At 43.9% G+C, this 18,663-nt stretch overlaps 2 protein-coding genes across 14 annotated transcripts; one reads left to right on the top strand and one right to left on the bottom strand.

Moving 5' to 3' along the window:
* Nucleotides 1-64: 64 nt before the first annotated feature.
* On the bottom strand, nucleotides 65-13,968 carry B3GALNT1 (beta-1,3-N-acetylgalactosaminyltransferase 1 (Globoside blood group)). 13 transcript variants are annotated; one of them, XM_082055789.1, is made up of 3 exons: nucleotides 13,311-13,968; nucleotides 12,186-12,426; nucleotides 65-7,158 (listed from the first exon to the last, which is right to left on the bottom strand). In XM_082055789.1, the coding sequence occupies exons 2-3, from the start codon at nucleotides 12,396-12,398 to the stop codon at nucleotides 6,523-6,525; spliced, it is 849 nt and encodes a 282-aa protein (XP_081911915.1). In that variant the 5' UTR covers nucleotides 12,399-12,426; nucleotides 13,311-13,968; the 3' UTR covers nucleotides 65-6,522. The 13 variants fall into 13 exon arrangements, with proteins under 13 accessions (XP_081911915.1, XP_081911926.1, XP_081911916.1 ...); XM_082055800.1 differs by having other exon boundaries at nucleotides 12,186-12,421; XM_082055790.1 differs by having other exon boundaries at nucleotides 12,186-12,416.
* A 37-nt stretch (nucleotides 13,969-14,005) lies between these two features.
* On the top strand, nucleotides 14,006-14,654 carry ARL14 (ARF like GTPase 14; the record flags this gene model as incomplete). The annotated part of the gene is made up of 1 exon (XM_082055278.1): nucleotides 14,006-14,654. Exon 1 carries the CDS (start codon nucleotides 14,013-14,015, stop codon nucleotides 14,652-14,654), a length of 642 nt encoding a protein of 213 aa, XP_081911404.1. The 5' UTR covers nucleotides 14,006-14,012.
* Nucleotides 14,655-18,663: the final 4,009 nt, after the last annotated feature.

Here is an 18,663-nt window from a genome sequence, read left to right as displayed (position 1 = left end):
AATCCCGTGTAGACTTTTCGTTTGACTCCTTGCTTCTCATTTCTGGCAGTGGAAGGTTTGCGGAGGCCCGAGCGACGGGGACGCTGCTGCCGGCGCTCGCAGGCGCCGCTCCACAGCGATGCTCTCGCGTCTCTCATCGCTTTCCTTTGTCAATCTGCAGTGCTCAGGTTGTACAGGAAAAGGTTTGTGATTATTGGCCTGTTATTGATACGAAAGAGGAAGAGGAGCCAACTCTTAACCTGCTACCACACAACTGGCTCTCGCTTTGTTTAACCTCCCACCCCTTAAGTATTAATAAATCCCCGCCAAGCATGTGATGAGGTAGAGTTACCGAGTTACCTGAAGCCACATGTTTATTCAGTCTGTGCATTACTCGAATTTAAACATCTCTTCTATGCCATATTGTATTCCAACCAACTAATGTTAAACTCCAGCAAAATATCCTGATCCTGACACTTCCTGTATCAAAACCTCGGTCTGCTGGGATCGAGGAACGTGTCATTCACCGAGATTCAGCCCTTTATCAGGTTTTTGGCAAGGACTTTTCACAGGCCTGTACAGAAAGTGATGCGAGATAAAGTTCATTTCATTAATGATTGTCTGGAAAGCAAAAGAGCGCGTTCCTTAGAGCCACCAAGATGGAAGTGAAGCCCATCGAGAGACTTCCTTGTGCTCCTGCAGATTGATTTCTGGTGTTAATGAGGGGAAGACCACTTAAAAATGTTTTTCAGTATAACATGTAAATGCCAGACATAAATGCTTCTGTTAAGTCTAGATAAAAAAGTGTTTAGATCTAACTTCCAGTATTTAATTGGATTTTGGAATCTGTGGCTACTGTAGGTTTACATGACGACAGCCTGTTGTTGGAGGTTGGGATTTTGGGTGGCTCGCTGGCCCGTATCGTGTCGTACAACAATCCTTGGGGTTCCCTCCCTCAAAACATGGTCCCGGACAATCCGCTGGAGTCTCGTGTTTTCAAGGTGATGGGGTTGTCAGTATTTGGGTCCCGAGGTGAATCAGGGATAGGATGCGTTAACTGCCCTTGTCTGTTTTTTGGGTAAAGACACAATATTCCTTAGTTTAACCGTTCCCTGGCTCTCATCACCCCCCTGCAGTGGTTTTGGGCAAGTGGCTGCTCCCTAAAATACCGGCACGTGTTTGGTTGTGCTGAGCGGGCACACGTCCCTCCAGACAAAACCGGACGAGCACGAATTTCTGCTCGAGCAGGAATCCCCATCTTAGTCACTTTTGTTCTCTCTCCCCCAACAAACTCCCCTCCTTTAGTTTGTTTGGAGATAATCACGACTCTTAATTGGATGTGTTGCTGTTACCAGCGCTGTTCAAACCGTGTTTGGATCCTTGGGCACCTCTTCTCGTCCCAGACGCTGGTAGAGCCCCTTGGCTCTGAGTGATGAGCAGAGGGATCCCAGTGTGCGGCGTCCCCTGCTCTGGCCCTTCAGAGGACGGCAGGTTGTGGACTTTTAAAATCTCTCCAACAGTGCGTTCGGTGAATTTTAAATGCAACTTTGCAGTTAAATTGAGCAGCTAACAGAAAACGTTAATAACTGCAGGTTACCTTATTTTGAAAAGGTAGTTGAGGTCAGAGCGCTGTGAAATGAAAACCTTGTGTGGTATTTCCATGGGAGCGCTTAACCACGTCCTCAGAGCGCTACGGCAGCGGGATGGCAACTGCAGGCGGAGTTCAACGGGACGTGCGGCGTTTGCCTTTCCCTTCTGCTCCACAGGTGATGTTTCTGTCCTGCTGGCTTCGCTTTGTGGGACGGTGTCTGGGTGTTTGTAAAACAGCTGCGCAGGAACAGGAGGATTTGCCCCAGCAGCCTCCAGAGCCCTAAAGCAGAGGACACGTACAGAGCAGAGGACACGTACAGAGCAGAGAACACGTACAGAGCAGAGAACACGTACAGAGCAGGGTCACCAGCACTAACCCAGCACGGGATTTAGGAAAACACACCGTGCAGAGCGATGTGGAACCGTCTGGCAGGCTTGGCAGGATATTGATTCCAGGATTCATTTACTCCGCCACTCACAGGCCCATCCAGTCGCCGCATCAGCCCCATTTCAACCTTGCGCTGTCTGCACCTGCAACAGTTGTTGGTTTAGCACCTTCAGTTTTCTTGGCAACACCCCCACCTCGGCAGCAGCTCCCCCCTGGCCAAAGGCATCGTGAGCTCTGGTAAGGCCTTTTGGTTATATTAATATTACTTTAAAACACTAGTTGCAGCCACATTAGGTGTAAAGGTGGGCTGCTGGAGGGGTGCAGTGCCGACCTGTCCCCTGCTAGATGGCTCCAAGAAGTTTTGAATCCAGTTCTAGACACCTGTAGCTTCCCAGTCATGCTGATCTGAGCCAAATTCCGTCATGGCACACAGAGCTGTTGGATGACGAGATGAAGCAGTGTACGTATTGGTTACACAACTTGAATGATCTGGGGTCTGGTCCTCCACTGCTGGAATGTGGATCCTGCTCCGGGAGGAGCTGCCGGAGCCTGTAGCAGGAGCATCCCCGGGCGCTCGAGCACAAGGTGCTGCAGCCCCGACTCCATCCTGGTCCTGCTGCCCGGCCTGGCCACCTCCCAAAAAATGGGGAGATGCCTTTTGGTTGAAGTGGCTCATACACATCTGAGAGCTCCCGAATTCCTGCCCTGTGTATTTGTGGGAGTTTTTTGTTGAAGCCAGAATAGCTCCATCGGCGACAGTTCATCCAGCAATGATGGTTTATAATGGCAGAAAACTGATAGATTAAGTTGCTGCCAAAGAGCATCTTTCGTATGGTCTAATAGGAAAAAACATACCTTGTAATTAGTCACCTTGGAAGTACTTGAAAGAACTTGGGCTGCTCCCAGTGGTGTTGTAAACTAACAGTTTAACTCACCTGTAGTGCACATGAAAGGTTTTCCATTCTGCTCATGGACTAGCAGGTGGTTTATCACTGATAACGTACCAGCGGGTTGGACAAGGCGGTTTGTTCACTCCTGCGACAAAAGGGCTTTGACCTTCACCGCCGGCAGCTCCTGACGGGACCCGGCTCTGGATCCCGGCCTGGTTAGGCGGGATCGCAGCTCCGTCTAGTGGCTGGCCTAAGCACCATAACCAGCAGGATTGGCAAAGTTAATAGTGAAAAATCTGTGATTTAAAGTCCCCCTTGCCCAGTTCACAATTTTAAATGAATGAGCCCGTTTTATTGACTGTTTCGATAAAGTAAATACCATTTGACATCATGTATTGTCTGCTGACGTGTGGACACAAGGTCAGTACCAAAACTGCTGCTGATGTGTTTACATTATTTTACCATTGAGACGTGGTAAACTTAAAAAAATAATAGTGAAGTTTTTAGAATACAGAAATTAGTACTAAAGCCTGAACAACAGTGTTTGCTACACGAACACTAGATCTTGAAAATAAGGGAGTTTTGTTCCCTCTCAGAATACATGCTTTAAATAATCATAATATATTGCTAATGCAGCTGATACTTATTTTACAGAGAAACATTTAGTAAGTAATTATACTAAAAAAACCCCTCAGCAGCCTTTCGTTTCCTAAAGGAGGTTTTGAGGGCTCCATCCCGCAGTATGGAATAGCAGGGTTAACATGGAGAACGTTCTGCTGGGGTTCGCAGCCGCGCGGCCCAGAGCTGCTGCCCCTCGGCGCTGTCCGCGTGTTTGTAACGCACCCTCTGCACCTGAGGACTCGTATCTATAAACACAGCTACAATTAACTTAAAACGTATTTGAATTTTAAACCACTGATTGATATAGTGCTGACTATATACGGCTCAGGCAAGCAGCTGGTTTACAAATAGTTTTCCCTTAGGTAACGAAGTTCAAGGCATCACTTGTCTCTTGTTCTATACAATAGGCCAGATGCTCCTTTAAGCCAAATGTGCAGCTGAAGTCCGTCTAAAGCCAGCAGTAAAGAGGCTCAAATCGAGAGCAATTCTGGACTAAAGAGCTGAAACGCAGTTTTGTGAGTAGGTCAGCTCAGTGTTACAGAACAACTCTGACTGAGTTGAGCAATAAGGAAATAAAGCACTTTTTTCTGCGTTTATATGGCCAGCCCTGTGCTCCTTTGAGCCTGTGGAGGCACATCGGTTCTTTGAGGGAGGCAGATACTATTCAATATAATCATCAATGGTTTGGATGAGGGAATAGAAGATAAACCTTAGGAAAATATTGCAAACCGTCTATGTCTTGTTAGTACTGAACCGATCATAAGGGATAAATAAAGCCCCTAAGTTTGCAGCACGTACTATTTCATGGCTTATGGTGAACCTGTTTGTTCAACGCACAAAACATTTAAACCCTTTAACTCTTCTGAAATACCATCCAGGTATTGACAGTCTTGACATCCTGCCCTGTAAACCCCTTTTGCTGCCCCCCAGCTGTGGTTTCCAGACATCGCTGACCAAGAGATTATTATTATAATTATTATTATTATTAGGCTTTTCAAGGTAGAAAGCCCCACACTTTTCACATCCAAATCACAAGCGCTTGGAGTCCTGATTGAATTTGTCTTTCTGAACCACTTGCCTGCACAAGAACCGTTGGATTTAGGAACATCTCAGCCTGTGGTTGAAGCTTCATCCTCAGTACAATATTGTAGGCAGACGCACTAAAATTAGGGCCAACTGCCGACTTTAATGCTGCCGTACATGAGTCCACAGTCTTTGCACGGCTGCTCACACAAGAAACTTCCCTGATATTTGCTTTAAGCAGAAACATTCGCTCAGTTATGAATTTTTATGGTCTTTTAAGCAATAATAAGGTCAGACTCAAATATGAACGAAAAAACCTTGAAAACCGTGATCAGTGTTATCGTTCTGGGGCACAAACATTAAAAACACCTTGTTTGGTGGTGGGTGCATTTTCTTGCAGCCCTTTTGCTGTAATAGCCGGTTCTTATTCCCTCGCCAGGAGCACCAGCTGCTTTAGCTGCCCGGGTTCTTTCATCAATACATTTATTTGACGAAGCAATACAAGCCATGCTGGACTATCAGTGTTCTTGCGAAAATAATGTATTTCTAAACACTTAACACGGCAGGTGTATAAAAAAGGAAGAGGTGGCGGGTTTTTTAAGGTTAAACAGAGCGCTCAGGACCTGACAACAGCACAGCAACCGAATCACAGACCCCAAAAGCACAGGAACAGCCGGAGTTTCACCCGTTTCTAGAACCGCAGCAGCATTCTGCCCTCAGTTATGCAATACTGTACCTTTAGCTATTGAGTTTAACAAAATAAATCTATTTTTTAAAAACTTTGATCTTCTTAACATACATTCTTAGACCGCTGACATCTGAAATACTTGTCTAGAGAGAATTCTCCCCAAGACCGCATTTTTAGATCTAAAACCAAATAACACACCCCATAATTCCATCACAAAACCAGGTGCACTTGTTGCAAAGAGCAAAATTCAATACTGACCATAATCACAACGTAAAAAACACGGTGAAACCTCCAAGTTGGTCCTGGAGGTTTCTGCACCTGGTGTAATTTGTCTCTAAGAGACGAGGTGAAGAGCAGCCCCGTGTGAGTACGTCAGCGGCCCCGCTGGAGCAGGAGGCGGCAGCTCCGCAGGTACCTGTAGCATCTGCGCTGTGTAGTGGACGTGTCAAGAATAATCATGTTAATGCAATTGCCAATTCTGTATTGTTGTCTATTAGAAGTGTAAACTACTGAAAACTCGGCCTTGCAGATATGAATAAAGTGATTAAAATACCCATCTTTACAGATATAATGATGTTTGTCCTCTTTAAGAAACACAAATCTTGGCATTTCTTTCTTTTTTCGTTTTAAAATTTGAAGAGAACTATTGTAAAAACAGATATAAAGTCACAATATAAATGCATCTGTTCTGACCTTCCCTGCGTGGTTGCAGCACTCGCAGGGTCTGTGCACAGACGTGTATCTGTGCGTTTCCATCATCCCGATGTACGAGACGTCTGATAACTCCACTGCGCACAAACTCACCCCGCGAACATTATCAGACACCCAAGCCATTTTATTTTCTACATTCCTAGATACACACCCACAAAGTGCATCCCATGTGCAGAATTTCCCATTGGCTTCTGCAGACCCCACAGGGTCCCCAGGTTTGTAACACTCTGCGAACATTCCAGAGGTGTTTGTGTTTAAATTCGGTGCCGTAAAACCCTCGGGAGGATCAGAGGGGATATTTTGAACAAAGGAGATTGTTGGGCAGAGAACAAACACCTAAAGGTGGCAAAGGACGATTCGGTTGCAAAAACAATAAGAAAAAAATCCAGTTAGTAATTTGGGAATTATCTTCAAGGCTACTTTCTTGGCATAAACATTCTCGCTTGATGACATTTCACGTCAGGGCAGGTACATGAGAAAGCGCATTGTGAATGCTCAGTATTTTTATTTAGGAACATCCCAGGGCAATTCTGCCGTTGGGTCCCATGGGCAGCTCTGGGTTTGGGTTGCGTTGCCCTGGACTTTAAACATTTTTACACCAAATAGGTTGAAGTTTATAGATAAATACAGAATCAAAGGCAAGTAACTGAAGTGTCTGCTGATAAATCCTGCCAAAACCTGATCATTTCACTTGGTGTAAGGCCATGTACTGCAATCAAATGTTGATACTTACAGATATCAAAATCAATTTTATAAAGAAAGAATTTATTATCTTCTGGAATAGTGATGTTCACTTTAAGCATATTTAAGCAAATTCCAACATAAACATCCTCAAATTTAATGGGTTTGACATGACTCATCAGTTCATAAATCCTCAGAGCCAGTTTTCCATCCAGTATATAACCCATCCCGCTGCAATAGGGAGGATACGTCTTGAACGGATATTCATCATAAGAGATGTACGTCTTTTTGGAAAAGCCTCTGTAGGGGAAGCTATCTACAAAAGGATAACCAATAAAAACATTTTTTGAGGAATTCAGCTTCAGAAGAGATTTGACCAGGTTCGGGGTGTTGATGAAGACATCGCTATCGGTTTTCATGACGAATCTCGCGTTTGAGCAGAACTCGCTGACCCACCTGAAGCCCATGATCGTTTTCAAGGTGAGATTGTCGTAGGTGTCCAGAAAATCCTGGCGAATTATGTCACCGTAGAGGATGTTTTCATCTTCCACTGACAACACAGCAGGGTCGTCTTCTCTTCGAGTCTCCTGCCCCAGTAAGAACAGCGTTAGAACTCGATGTCCCCACCACGCGTCCCGAGATCCCCACGTTATCCTGATGGCCTGTCTTGATTTCACGTCCTCAGGACGCGAAGTCACCAAGATGACCAGGAACGGATCGATGTCTTCGCATTTCAGGTGCTCCCGCAACGTGAAGAGGTAGCGTTGCTTGTAAACTGGCTCGTATTCATAGAAATACATCAGGTTTGTCTGCTTAATCCCAGCGTTGGGGGAAAAACTTACATACCAAATTGTTACAGCAGAAAATACAAGGAGAAACAAAAAAATCCATTTTAGTGCTCGCATATACATGACACTGACTAGAACTTTGCAGAAGTGCGTCAGCGACCTCCAAAATCTCTACCACAAGTCCTGCAGCATGTCTCCTGCTGAAAAAGAAATGAAAAAGTAGCATTCAGAATGCTGTTGTTCAAATATTATATTTTTCTTACCTTGTCCAAGATCCAAGACTCGCTGGTGCAACCGTTACAGCATCGTGTACCCCACGTGTCTCTGTGCGTCACAGAATGAGCACAACGCTGAGCTGATGATACTGATTGAAACCGTAGAGGTTTCGCCTCAGAATTTCCCCTGCACAAACCCCGTCGAGCACCGTGACCCCAGAGATCTCCACAAGTCATCTCCGACTCCGTTCAGTCTCGAGGAAGGAACATTGTGCACAACATCTAACGGCTACAAAAGTGCTCAGCAAACTGATGTTCAGAAGTTTCGATTTAAAGAAGGGAAGTCCTAAAAACTGGTAGTTCTTATAAGCTGGAGCAGATCAGCCAAGAAAACAGGCAGAAAGAGAAGTACAAGGCAATATTTCGTCCCTCATGTAAGGGTGGAGCGGCTCTGTGTCCTCAGTTTTGACTGAGCACAAGCAAACCACATCCTGACGAGCAGCGTCAGAGCCGCAAACACAAACGTGTCGTGACAGACTCGGCTCTTGCGCTGCCCAGAGAAATGGCTCCGGCAACACACAGCGTGATACGGCAATCGCTTAATAGGCACACATTAGAAAATAGATCATGTGATTGAATAAAGGGGCATCGCAACTGACTTTGGCACAGCAGCTTTACAGCTGACAGAGCGGGAGCAGCAGGGAATCCGCTGCAGCGGATGAGCTTCGAATCTTCAAAAGTTTTGTAAATTTTTCTAATATTTTCCATTTTAAGGCAACAAAACGCTACAGAATCCTCCTGCTACTTGCCACCTGTTTAGGTTTTAAAGAAGAAGGGATCCCACCCGCAGGATTTTCATGAAAACCCAGCTCCATTGTTCACTCAGCTCCATCAGCAGAGCCACACAAACCGAAAGCAGCCGCGGGCGCCAGCGATGGGGACGGGGCAGAGCTGCTTTTTGGCCTGGGACACGTGCCTTGGTCTGAGCCCAACCCCGTGGTGTCAGGACTAGATATTCAAATCTATACATCATTCCAAAACTAGATTTAAAAAGAGAATCGCAGTCCTCTACCTCCCATTGAGCAGCACTTGCCTTTGCTGTATTTCTTTAAAACTACATGGGCTGTGAACATAATGTACATTTAAGCCAAAATAATTACAAAATAATTAAGCTGTCACTGTGGGAGCTCCCAACAATTTCTAACATTTGCAGTATTTACCCCGCACTGTAAGGTATCCACAAAGATACAGGTAAGGATGATGGAAGGTCCCATTTCAAAACACAATTAATTACTATTGAACTTATATTTTAAATGACCACTGCAAGGCTTGTAAATGTTTTACATTTTTGTAAATAAATCCAAACCCAAACATCTCATGCTAGAAATCAGGAGAATTTAAATTGCCAGAGCCCACTTGCCTTGTATTACTATGTACAATCTGACTTTAAATTAATGATGCGTTACGGGAAGCATTTGGAGCACCCTTCACGCATCACTTAAAATGCATTTAAAGCACTTTTACACAAACAGCTACTGAAATAGAAGAACTGATCCCTTTCAAAGCTGCGTGGCTCCAAAAATGCTCCATGGCAACACGATTCAGTCCTAACACTTCCTAACATGACCAACGTCCCATCTTATAGACACGTAAAACCTCCGAAATTTTGCGTTGATCCACTTCTTTTTCTTCACAAGAATCAAACACAGTTAGAAGAGAAGATAAATTTGGCGGGTGCAGAGGAAACTCATTGGGTGTGCTCAGATTACATTTAGGGAACTTGACTATAACCACAAAAAATCAGATTTGCAGTCTGGTACTTACTTCTCAGCTTTATGGGAGGGAAAAAATTAAAATGCTCCATTTTTCTCTTTATATACCAGCCTGGCTTTCAGTGAACAATATGAAAAATATACACTGGAAGAAAATAACCTGATATATATATCAGTGCTTATATATTTGACGTTATATAAGTAGCATTTCTTAGGGTTCGATGACCAATTTAAAGCATGCCAAAGTTTGATCAGTTCTTGACTACCTAACGGAAGAATAATCCGATTAGAAGGACCTTGATTCTTTATGGACAGAAAAGCCATTTTGAAGACCAGAACTGGAGATCAATGCCTGATCTGCTACATAATGAAAAATCTGAGAATATTCAAAATACAGGCAGCAATCCTCCACCGTCACTAGGCACAGAACTTCAAACACACAGAGGATAACGGGAAAATTAAAGGGGAAACCCTCACCACAGCCCTTATGGGAAAATCCTCTTTTCTTCCTCTTTCAAATGGTTAAAGTGACGAGGCTGAAGGAGTGAGGTCGGAAAGTCGAGCAGGCACTTTAGCTTGGAGATGCTGCAGCTGCGGAACTCCAGCGATGCCCAGGACAGGTCCTCACGGCTTCCAGGCTTTATTTCCCAGCAGTTTTTGGCTTCCAGTTGCTCCTTCCAGGGAAATGCTGTGATTTTCCTGCAAGCTGGCGCCTTGCTGGAACCACACGTAAAGTCTGAGATTGTGCTGACAGATAAAACTGCTGGACTTCAAACTGTAAGAAGGCGTGTACTGAGCATGCTCTAGCACGTCAGATCCATTGCTCACTCTGCTAGAGCCTGGGAATTCCTTGACAGGAAAAAGGTGGCAAATTCTCATTATCATTAAAATCTAATAATTACGATAGCTAATGAATAGTCTAATTTAAAGATTACTACCATATCTATAATGTTAAATCATAGAAAAAAAAAAAAAGCTACCATCAGAAACAACTTGGAAATCTATTGCTGTTGCTGTTTCCTCATGTTCTTTGCCTGCGTTACTGCCAACGAGAACCAGAGGAATTTTTGCAAGATCCTGGGCTGTGATGGCCGAGTACAACAATCCTATTCAGGTTATTTTAAATAGCCTTTAACAGTGACTTTCTCTCTCTTCAAATTGCCCAAACAATCTTAACTCTCTGCTGCAGGAAACCTTGCACAACGTAGAGATTAATTAAGAGGGCACAGCCCAAGAGGTCGAATTCCTCAAGAGGAAATCTGCCCGCTGCAGAACACATACACAAAAATAAAAGCCGTGTAACTGCTGTTTGAAAAGGGAAAAGCGCTGACACAGTTGTGTCCACACGAGGCGCCCCCAGGCCGCTCCGTCCCCGCAGCCCCGGCGGCGGCCGGGCCCGTTCCCTCCGCACCCCCCGCCACGAGCAGCCGCGCTGACCCCTCGCCGGTACCGTCGCTGTTGTCCCCGTTGTCCCCGCGGCTTCCGCTGCCACCGCCTCCCTCTGTCAGCCCGGCGGGGCGGGGCGGGGCGGCGCCTCCCGGCCCCTCCGAGCAGCGGCGCCTCCGCCCGCCGGGCCCGGCCGCCCGGGGGCCTGGGGCGGGAAGCGGCGCTGGCCCCGCAGGGCTCCAGCGAGTTCCCTTCGTTACACATCCCGGTATTTGGGTTCCAGGGAAGAACACACCGGCGTTTTCAAATTCAACTTGCCCTCTTGCTGCAGGTTCCAGGCTTGATCGTGCTGAGGGTTCACCCCCAAGCCTCCATAAATTATGACATTAATTATAATTTGTAACGTTACAAACTGGATACAAACTGAAACACAGGAGGTTCCACTTAAATATTCATCGATGACTTGGATGAGGGAATAGAGTGCACTATCAGCAAGTTTGCTGAGACGCCAAGCTGGGAGGAGTGGGGACACAGCAGAGGCTGTGCTGCCATCAGAGACCTGGACAGGCTGAGAGTTGAAATAGAACAAGGGCAAGTGTAGAGTCCTGCATCTGGGCAGGAACAACCCCAGGTTCCAGTATCAGTTGGGGGATGACCTATTAGAGAGCAGTGTAGGGGAAAGGGACCTGGAATATTGTGTCCAGTTGTGGCCCCTCAGTTCCAGCAGGACAGGGAACTGCTGGAGAGAGTCCAGCGCAGCGCAACAAAGATGATGGAGTGGAGCATCTCCCGTGTGAGGAAAGGCTGAGGGAGCTGGGGCTCTGGAGCTGGACAAGAGGAGACTGAGGGGTGACTCATTCATGGTTATCAATATGTAAAGGGTGAGTGTCAGGAGGATGGAGCCAGGCTCTTCTCAGTGACAACCAATGGTAGGACAAGGGGTAATGGGTTCAAACTGGAACACAAGACATTCCACTTAAATTTGAGAAGAAACTTCTTCATGGTGAGGGTGGCAGAGCCTGGCCCAGGCTGCCCAGGGGGGTTGTGGAGTCTCCTTCTGTGCAGACATTCCAACCCGCCTGGACACCTTCCTGTGTAACCTCAGCTGGGTGTTCCTGCTCCATGGGGGGATTGCACTGGATGAGCTTTCAGGGGCCCTTCCAACCCCTGACATTCTGTGTTACAAAAGCACACAGCATGGTGGCATATCCTGCCCGGACAACTTGGGAATCTACATAGTTTATGTAAATCTATGCAGTTTACGAAAGGGTTGTTGTGCAAAGTTTGAGTTCAGATTAGTTGATGGAAAATCATCTGAGTTCTGGTTTATTGCTGTGTGTTTTTTAAACCAAATGTATAGGCAAACCCTGCACAAGCAAGATAGCCTCACCCAGCAGAGCAAACACACCTTTGGACACATCAAAGGAAGAATTCTCGCTCTTTAAATATTCACCTCTTGCTCCAAATGGAGATATAGAACCGGTGTGAGGAAGGCCGTGTCCTGCTGTATCCTGTGCAGATGCAGACAGCTCTGTTTCCATCTCATGCTGGTAGATAAACACCGAAGTAATGCGGGAAATTGCTGCTGGAAGCGGCTCTGCATCACGAAATCGTGCTCTGAACCAAACTCATGTTTCACGTGGGTAGTTAAAAACTGCAAAACCATGGAGTCCTCAGAAGGGAGCTGTTCTGTCCTGGAAGTAGATGTAATTAGCTCATAAAAAGTCAAGCATCGCTTAATCATTTCTTTAAAGTTGAGCCCATGAATATCGAATACAGTTGGAGCAAACGGCTAGAGCAGAGAACTGTGAGTAATGGTTAAATGGCGGCGCTACATTATTTGTAAAGAAATGCAAATGCTTTCTTCCCTAATTTAATATATCATGACCTGCTCCTGAAACAAATCCTACTTGTAATCTATACACGTTATTAAACATGAAAAAACGCACAAGAGTGAGTGTGTCACTGCCCTCTTCCATTGCCCCCAATTAGTTCTGGTCTAACCCTTTAAGCTTCAAGAGAAACCAGATGATAACTCGTCTGTCAAGACTGACGTTCATTTTACGCAAGATGTGTAATATCTGAGCAACCAATGTTGCAATTATCAAAATGATTACCCTATCAGTCAGCGGCTCACTCAGCCAGAAGATCTTTACGTCTTTTTTGCTGATTATGTGCTTTCTGAAGCAAAGACAAATGGCAATAACTAATACTAGTGCTTCTGGGTATAAGGGCAAATAATTATTGCAATATTTGGTATGCGTTGGACCAACCCCACGTAGATCTACTAACTGTCCAAAAAATTGAGATTTGACACAAATTAAATAATATTAGACTAAATTTTCTACATCCTCTGTTTTTATTCTACTGTTTAGAATAGAAAAAAATGATCTTTTGATTGAGACTCAGTTATTTCCCCCCTTCTTGTTCCTCTCCTGAAGGAAATCTTCATCCTAAATCAGTGGGTAACAACAGAATAGAGCATAATGAAGCTAATTTTTAATTTCAAGTGGCTGAATCACAGTAATGGCCACATCATAAGACCTACATTTAGTCTCCACCATGCAGAGTTACTCACCGAGTTTACAACTTCGCGTAATCAAAGCAGACAACTTCATGCATGGGTGAGGAGGAAGAGCAGCTGATGGAGGCCGAGGCAGTCAGAGCAGAGCACGTTTTTCAATGGCGTTCGCTCATGGTTTTATTGAGTGTTTGTTCCCATGTAGACTCACATTAGAAACATCCTGAGATTAATTTGTTGCTGGGAGATGAGATGCACCAATATTTCAGGTACCTCATCATTTTGTGGATTGGCTAAGTAGGGACAAACCATAAGATTTCTCCTGCATTTATATTTCATTTCTTTTCCAAAGCAGATGCAGTAATAAAAGGATCTTTTCTCTCTGGGCACACACTGAAACAGGGGACACAACAGTTCCTGGACCACAGCATTAGGGACCATAACCAGGTACACACGATTTTACAATGTAAAGAACTCTTAAACGGTCACGTAAGTGTGGATCGATGTTCAAACATGTTCAAAGACTGTAACCTTTGCGCTTGTGACCACTTGGTACGTTACTCATCGTTGTTCCGCCCACAGGCTTGGCACTGAACGTTTATAAATACTGTTTGCCTATTATCACGTTGATAAAAGCCAGCATGTGTTTGTACAGAGCTTTTACTTACTTTTCATAGCACAAAGCTGCTGCTTCTTCTTCCTGGCTCTTTGTGCTACATCTCACGGGGGAAGAACGACGTTTTTCTGGCAAAAACTGGCATGCCGGAAGGTGGTGAATTCCAATTTGAAGGTTTACCAGAGAGCACCACGGCACAAATGGGCCTCCAGAACACCAAACACCCCAAAGTGAAGCAAGCTAACATACCGATGTTGGGACTCGATTCTGCGGGGAAATCCACGCTGTTGTACAAGTTCAAGTATAATGATGCTTTTCTAACAATTCCAACAATCGGCTTTAATGTTGATATGATTGAAATGGGGAAACATTTCACCTTGACGTTTTGGGATGTTGGAGGACAGCAGAAAATGAGGCAGGTTTGGTGCGATTTCCTGGAAAACGCAGACGGACTGCTCTACGTTGTGGACAGCTCTGATAAGCAACGTCTGGAAGAATCAAAGAAAGAATTTGAACTCATTTTAAAGAATGAATTTATAAAGAACGTACCAGTCATCGTGCTAGCAAACAAGCAGGATTTGCCTGGAGCTTTGAACGCTGAGGAAATAACCAGGAAATTCAAGGTGAAGAAGAACTGCAGTGACAGAAACTGGTACGTCCAACCCTGTTGTGCTATCACAGGAGAAGGTTTGGCAGAAGCTCTCCACAGACTCATCACATTCACAAAACACTCCAGCAGATCAAAGGAGACTAGCACAGTCTTTAAGGAAATCAAAACACCCTAAGAATTCCTGTCATCCAATTCTGGTGAACTTCAATCAGCGTATTTTGTTGGACAGACTAAATCTGAAAATACTGGTAAACTCTTATGAGTAAATAAAGAACTTGGACAATATTTAATTATATTGTTATACCTGCAGATGCTTCTGAGATACTACTCTGCAGCATTTTATTAGTGACAGTATACTCGGGGAGATTCAGCTCAGAAGCATCACTGTTGAAAGATGCAAAAGGTGGACGTGAGCTTCTGAATTTTAGCAAGGGCTAAAATAGGTGAGCAGTGCTTAAAATACTTAAATCGAGTATTTTGTCAAGACGTAAAACAGCCAAGTCATTCATTCAGCAAGGAAAGCAAGAGATAAAATGTTTTTTCCGTAATAAATACTCTATGTATGGTTTTCTCATGCGAAAGTATAGTCGTTTTAGAGATTAACCTCTTAGTTATGTACAAGAGAACGTATGAATCTGAAATAGTTGTTGGATATTATCACATTCTAGAAACAATTACTTCAAATAGATTTCAACAGACAGGATCTGCTCTGCCACAGCCGAAGCTGAGAGCCAGTGCTGTGTGTAAGGTGTAGGTCTGATGTCCCTTTGTCACATATTTCTTTGTGTCTGTGCTGCTGGATTCGATCCTCAGCCAAGAGCAGAGGGATGGGATCAGTCCAGCCAAGCGCTGATCCCCGTTGGTTTTGGGGTGGGGGATAAATAGGGGAAGGAATGGAGGGGATCGGCTCCTTGGTCATTTTTCGTTATCGATTTTGATGGATCCTGTTCTGCCCGTACTGAAGCCACCTGAAATTTTGTTCCTGATAAATTTAAGTGTGATTAAATTTGACATGTGGCACAAAACTGCTAATCGTATTACTACAGTGTGTAGAAAAACAAATTCCAAATGGAATTTCTGTTCAGATTTCCTGATTCATGAAGGAATGAACTAGCATTCTGAATTACCTTAAAGCAACGAGGGTTTGATAAGTAGAAGACTAATTGAACTGTATTAACCATGAAAACTGTTTCAACGCTAAGGCTGAAAAGTTAATAAGGCCTCTTATTTTAAAAGCAAGAGAAAAGAGACCATCTAATTATTGGATATATACAGTCCCAGAAAATGCAGCCCAGTTATTTCTGCCTTCCTGAGCAATGTCTGCAGAGGTAGGATGCTCCAGCGGTTAAGGTGCTTGCTTAGATAGCTGCATTTTTATTTCTCCCAACATCTATGACCATCTTTGACCCCAGACCACTCATTTAATGACTTTGTGCCTCAACAGTCCCTTGGCAAAACGAACTTCCCAGCTATGCCCTCTGAAAAAGTTGTGACAAGGGGCAGCTTGTGAGCCCTTCTCCCGTGACAAAATGGTCATGCCAAGTAATTCACATAAAACATTTACATTTAGTTCTTACTAATAAACAGGCAGGAATTTCAAGTTATCGACGGATGAAGCAGCACAAGAAGCACCCAGACGTACCCTGTTGCCTCATGCATATATTATTCAGAGACAAAAAAATCATCGGGTGAATTTGCTGAAATAGTAAACAAAGGAAGGTTTCTCAAGAGAAGCTGGTTTTAATACTGACAGTCATTACCATGGGCTAAATCCTGAGTCATGTTGAGACTACATTTCCAAAAGGAGAGCAAATATTTAGACTTGTCCTTGCCTCGTCTGATGATTTAGGCTCAATATAAAATATTATCTTCTGTCCCCAAAAAAAAAGTTTTAAAAAGTCTGCAAAAATGAACACATTATTTTTCTAAACCAAGCAATTCAGTGTTGAAAGATGCAATATTTCAGATCAATACACTTATCAACATTTGCATGTGTATGTTACATATTCTCCCACTAGTTTAATCTAATCATGTGTCTGTTATACATCTGAATCTAGTTCACTGGCCTCAGGACTTCCTCAGGGAATAATACTCCTTGAGAGATTTAATGAGAGTGCACTGGGGTCTCTAATTAGACAAGAAGCAAGTTCTGAAGGGAGAAACAAAGTAGTATAATAGACCAGCTCATATAGCTGAAAAAGACAATAAGCTTTCAGGCACACAGCCCCTTCCCCAGGTTATCAAAGTAGATTAAATGATACTTATATTGACTTGAAAAAAATCTTTTACATTATGCTTCAAAGGAAATAAATAAACTCTATTCCATTCAATTTACAGAATATCAAGTATTTAAAAATTGATTTTTCTAAGAGCTTCATTTCCTAAAGAAATGTCCAGGGAGACCCCTACCGTTTTTAAGCCTTAAAACAAATATCAATCAGGTTGGATAGAGGAGCAGGTTCTCAAAGGAATTATATGCCTGAAGTTTAATTAAAAAAAATCAGTGAGACAGAGCAAAGTGACCATACTGGTGCCCCCCGCGAAGGCAAGGCTGGTCAGGTACAGAAGACTAATCCCCGAGGAGACAAATGTTTCATTTTAACTGCAGGAGAGCCTACAAGAGGACATAAATCCACGGAGCCCGGATTTAATTAGTTTCTCTGCTCCTGGAGCTAGTTGGTCGTTTTCTATAGGCACGAGTATATAGGGGAGACGTTTTTAGGATGAGGAGTTAGAGGATTTGGAATCAGCTGCTTAAAATTTCTTTCCTACACCTGGAGTAAAGAATCTCCGTGTCTGTTCCACGTGTTTTGAGAAGGATCCCCGAAAAAGTGTATTCCGTGGGCAGGAAAGTGTGGAGGAAGTGGAACTTTTGGCTCAGTTCTGCAAGAACTGAAATCAATAGCAAGAGAGCAATAAACACGTTTTACAGCTTCATCCTGCTATGGAGGGTTTTAGATCTTTTGACTGCTTGGCTGAACAATATAATGAGCAGAATTGCCTTAATGTTTCAGAGCACAACTAAGTGGAATTCTACTTGAGCTAAAAGTACGGTCCACAGTTGTAAGGATAATTTATTCCTGGATACATTTTGGTTTATTTTATTATATTTATATAGGTTGCTCACTAAATGAAATTTTAGGATTGTTGAAGCATTTGGGGTGCTTTGAGAAGGTGAGAAATCAGAATATTAAGAGTGCTGCCCCCCTTGGCAGTGGAACCAAAGTCTATGAGTTACAGAGTTTGCACGGGATAAAAGACCTTGAAGACTTTGGCACCCCCCTCAGCTGTTTATATTGCTTCAGGTTTTGGAAGTCTTTTCACTAGCTTTCCTAATAAATCACACCCTGATCACCCTGGTGTTTCTTGCACTTTTTATTGATGCATACTGGCAGTCTTGTGCAACTGCAATGAAGTGGTAGACGCACGACAATTATATCGTAGCTGAAGTGTGGAAGTCCTCCAGTGTCTGCTGCTATTTCTTACACAAAGTTTGCTGTTGCTGATTTATTTCAGACTGCTCACGACAGAACAGTCATCCATGAAGAAATAAATGTTACATATCTGAGATTGTGAAACACAAAGGGCAGGATCTGGGAAACCTGAGGCATGCTGCATCCTGTGCCCTATCAAGGAGATTATCGACTGGGATGTGTTTGGATGTGACAATTTACAAGTTGACAAATGCAGAGTATGCGGAACTGTCCTTTTGACCTTCATTGATAAGACCACAATGAGCTTCCTAAGTTTTGAAATGGCTGTCACGGAGCTCACAGAACATAGTTCCTGATGAAATGCTATTTTAAGGGAAGGTGTGGAGCAGCATAAGAAACCATTGCAACTTGGGGTAGTCCTTTGCCTGGGAGACAGCTCTTCCAATAACTGAATACTCTGCAGAATCAAAGGCAAGTGTAGTGTATGAGGAATGCAGGACAAGGCTTTTTCAAAATCAGCTAATGTAGAGCTGGGAGAGTTACTCAAAATGTCTCTGTTGCCGTCTCCTCCTCACTTCTAACACGCTAACTGAAACAATCAAAGACTTGCATATATCAAACAAGCTCTAAGTCTACTGTCAAGGAAGACAATTCTTTGAAGCACTGTCTGCATATTAAGCTGCACAAAGCAGGCTTTCCTCCCAAAGTAAATGACCCATGCTGAGTTCTGTGCTGCTGCAATTAGACTTT

Source organism: Streptopelia decaocto (genome assembly GCF_964273445.1).
Source record: "Streptopelia decaocto genome assembly, chromosome: 6".
Taxonomy (NCBI): domain Eukaryota; kingdom Metazoa; phylum Chordata; class Aves; order Columbiformes; family Columbidae; genus Streptopelia; species Streptopelia decaocto.
The sequence above is the reverse complement of the archived record's forward strand: the minus strand, read 5'-3'. Positions and strand labels throughout refer to the sequence as shown.